The sequence below is a fragment of the Cnephaeus nilssonii genome (assembly GCF_951640355.1).
Source record: "Cnephaeus nilssonii genome assembly, chromosome: 13".
Taxonomy (NCBI): Eukaryota; Metazoa; Chordata; class Mammalia; order Chiroptera; family Vespertilionidae; genus Cnephaeus; species Cnephaeus nilssonii.
The window spans coordinates 18,912,672-18,916,580 of record NC_137084.1 but is presented as its reverse complement, the minus strand read 5'-3'; the positions used below and the strand labels follow the sequence as shown (position 1 = coordinate 18,916,580).

General features: G+C 36.4%; 1 protein-coding gene across 1 annotated transcript; it reads right to left on the bottom strand.

The window, feature by feature from the left end:
• Positions 1-432: 432 nt before the first annotated feature.
• LOC307109732 (olfactory receptor 5AK2-like) lies at positions 433-1,375 on the bottom strand (the record flags this gene model as incomplete). The annotated part of the gene is made up of 1 exon (XM_079788599.1): positions 433-1,375. Exon 1 carries the CDS (start codon positions 1,360-1,362, stop codon positions 433-435), a length of 930 nt encoding a protein of 309 aa, XP_079644725.1. The 5' UTR covers positions 1,363-1,375.
• Between the last annotated feature and the right edge of the window lie 2,534 nt (positions 1,376-3,909).

Sequence of the window (3,909 nt, the reverse complement as noted above, 5' to 3'; positions counted from 1 at the left end):
ACCTGTGCACAAATTTGTGCACTGGGCCTCTAGTACTATAATAAACATCTTAAATATATATCCTTATGGACTAGAATTTCATTGTACAGATCAATTTGCAAGGCTGGAATTCTGAGTTGAAGACTATTTAAAAAAAAGATATTGCCAGATTCCTTCTAATGTGAAGTAGCACCTCAATTTTCTATTAACAGTATGTGAGAGCATAAGTTTCCTTACATCACAGCATTTAATAGGCATTACCATTCTTTCGCAGTTTTTGCCAGACACGTTGATAGAAAATGGTTATCTCATTGTGTCTTTAATTTGCAGCTCAGTCTTAGTAAAAATGAGCAACTTTTCCATGTTGCTTGACTTCCTTGTTTTGATTTCTTGAAAATTATCACTACTGGTCTTGTGTTTACAAGCACAGAGAATTAGAAATCAAGGATCAAACTAGAGGCACTTCTTCCCAATCCCTTTCAGAGCTTCCTTCACATCTTGGTTTCTCAGGCTGTAGATGAGCGGGTTTAACATGGGGATCACAATGCCGTAAAACACAGAAGCCATTTTTTCTTGTTCTCGAGACTCCTGGGACCCGTGGTGCAGATACATGTAAGAGAGGGTCCCATAGAAAATGGTGACTGCTGTCAGGTGGGAGGCACAAGTGGAGAAGGCTTTTCTTCTCCCTGCAGCAGAGGATATCTTCAGGATGGCAGCCAGGATATATATGTATGAAAAGATGACGACCGACACGGTGAACATCAAGTTAAACCCCACAAAGACAGTCAGGAACATGATGCTTAAATCAATGTTGGAGCATGAGAGAGCAAGGATTGGGGGCTCATCACAGAAAAAGTGGTTAATTTTATTGGATTTGCAAAAGTTCAGTGAGAAAGTCAGACTTGTATTTACGGAGGCATTTAGGAAACCCATGAGGTATGAGCCAACTAAGAGTTGAATGCAGACTCTCTGGGTCATGACTACTGGATAGTGGAGTGGGTTACAGATGGCCACATAACGGTCCACTGCCATCGCAGCAAGGATATAGCAGTCGCTTGTTGCAAAAGTACCATAGACTAGTAATTGCACCATACAGCCTATGAATGAGATGGATTTTTCCGTTTCTAAAAAGTTTTGCAACATCCTGGGAGTGATAGCAGAGGTGTAGCAGAGATCAACAAAGGCCAAGTGTTGGAGGAAAAAGTACATGGGGGTGTGAAGGCAGGAATCAATCTTGATGAGTAGGATCATCCCAGTATTACCCACGAGGGTGGTCACATAAATCACAAGAAATACCATGAAGAGGATATGCCAAGACGTGTGCTGGCCAGCAAATCCCAGAAGAATGAATTCAGTCACCTGAGTGCCATTGTTTTGTTCCATGACTAACAAAGACTAGGTATCACCTGAAAAGATACATAGAAAGAAACACAGAGAAAGCTAAGATCATTGTGATCCTTGAACTAATTCTATAATTGGAAATGGTATAATAATTTGGTTTCATTATTAACAGATGCTAGAAACATGTGGGGTTAGAGAATATTTTCTATGACATAATTGACTTATATTTTAAAAGCTGGACTTTGACACCTGACTGAGATAATTTCATCTACAGCTAGGGAAAATTGCCATGGACCAGTTGCTGTATTCCCAGGGTAAAAATTAATTGGCATTTCATAAATATTTCAATTCTAGAACATACAAAACATACTTTTATTTAATTATGTTTTCTTTTATGCCCTCACTATTTTTTTGAACAATAAAGATTTATTAAAAAAATAAATATTTCATGTGGCAAAATATATAGCACATAAAATTTAACATTTTAACCATTTTTTAAGTGTGCCAGTCAATGGCACTAAATACATTCACATTGTTGTGCAACCGTCACCACCTTTTCAATGTGCCTAAATACTAATCATTGCATCTGAAATCTTGATACACCTGTCGAGTTCCAACTTATTTCTGTATTCTAATTTTATCTTTTTCCCCTTCTTAGTGACTATTTTCTGCAATCAAGGATTCACGGACACATGGAGTCTTTTATGTATGTGTTTATCAAAGTTTTTATGGTAAAGGATCATTTTCTTTTTAACACTTTCTGTTTTGGACCAATATTTTGTAAAAAGCTACAAAAAAAGTCTCAGCATTGTTAAAATCCTATAATAGTTTTAAATGTTCAACCTCATTTTCTGTAGTTATTTCATCATAGAGTGGAAACAGAGTCCCAGGACTTGTGCTGGTTCTTGGACCACACATAGAGTAACATGCTGTATGATGTCCATCCATCATAATTTACCTATGTGTTTTCCTAGTGATGGATAACAGATTGCCTACAACTTGTCTCCACTGCAAATAACTCAGTGTGAAAATTTTTCTATAGTATAATCCTAGAAACAAAATTTTTGGGTCTGAGGGTATGCAAACATTTAACTTAATGAAGTTTTCTTAGACCACTTTCCATAATGTATGCACCAGTACAAACTCCTACTAATTGTACATGGGGGTGAGGAGGTTCCCATCTCCTAAAATCCTTGTGAACATTTTCTTAAAATTTTTTTGGCCAGGAAAATAATTGTAAAATAATATCTTATTCTTTATTTGTTTTTCTCCCCTTAATTATAAGTGGACTTGATCATTATCTAGTATTCTTCTTAGAATATTGGGATTCTATTTTTTGTCAATTGCCTGTTCACATTTTCATCAATGTTTCTATAAGTTGCTTTTTATTTTATTATTATATTTTTAAATTCTCACCTGCGGGTATTTTTCCATTGATTTTTAGAGAGAGAGTGGAAGAGAGGGAAATATAGATGTGAAAGAAACACATTGATTGGCTACCTCCTGCAGGAGCCCTAACCAGGGCTGGGGTCAGGGAGGAGCCTAGCAACCGAGGTATGTGCCCTTGACCGAAATTGAACCTGGGACCCTTCGGGTCCACAGGCTGACACTGTATCCACTGAGCCAAACTGGCTAGGGTTAGGTTGCTTTTTAGATGTTCACTGTCCCAGATTTTAATCTTTACTCTAGATTTGAATTTCTTGTTACCTGTTAACTTGAGAAAGAGTTTCTCACATTCTAGCATCTGTTAATTTTGTCTATAATATGCTTTATAGAGCTGAAATCCTTAAATTTGAACTAACAATTCATCATTTTTGCTTTATTATTGATTTTTTTTGGAAAAAATAATGGAATAAAGTTCATTCCATTCCCTTGTTTATTACCTCCAGGAGACTAAAAAGCAATAATAAAAATTTTTCTTTCTATACTGGATTGCTGACACATTGCAATTCTTGCACTGTGAACACTTTATATCATGCACATAATTTGAAAAATGTTACTATGTTTCTCAATATTTACTTTCTTTTTTTAAAAAAGAAAGCAGGCTAATAGCACACACACAGAGAGAGTACCAGTGTGTGTCTCTGTGTGTGTCTCTGTGTGTGCAAAATATTTAAATATTTTAAAACCATTAAGTGATTTGACTTGTTATTTTAAAGCTTACACAAATACTTGGCTCAACTGTGCTATAGGAAAATTTTACCAAACATTTATGGAACAACTAATCCTAATATGCAATCTTTTCCCATAACTGGCAAAAGAGGACATTCCCAACTCATTTCGTGAGGCTAATGCAATCTTGACAACAAAGTAAGTAAAATTTGAGAAGAGAAAATGGAAACCAATGTCACTTGTGAATATAGATGCAAACAGCTTAAAAACACACATCCACAATCAAATCTGTCCCTGCATGAAAGAAATGATTGCTGGGGCCTCAAAGGAGTTTCCAGTGAACACCCCTTTCCCAGGATTTGAACAGGTCGAGGAATAAAGATAGTGTCTATATGGAGACCATACTATCACGTTCAGCCACTTGGGGAAAGATGTACTTAGTCACGTTTCTTGCTGCCAGTGAACACTATAACTAGA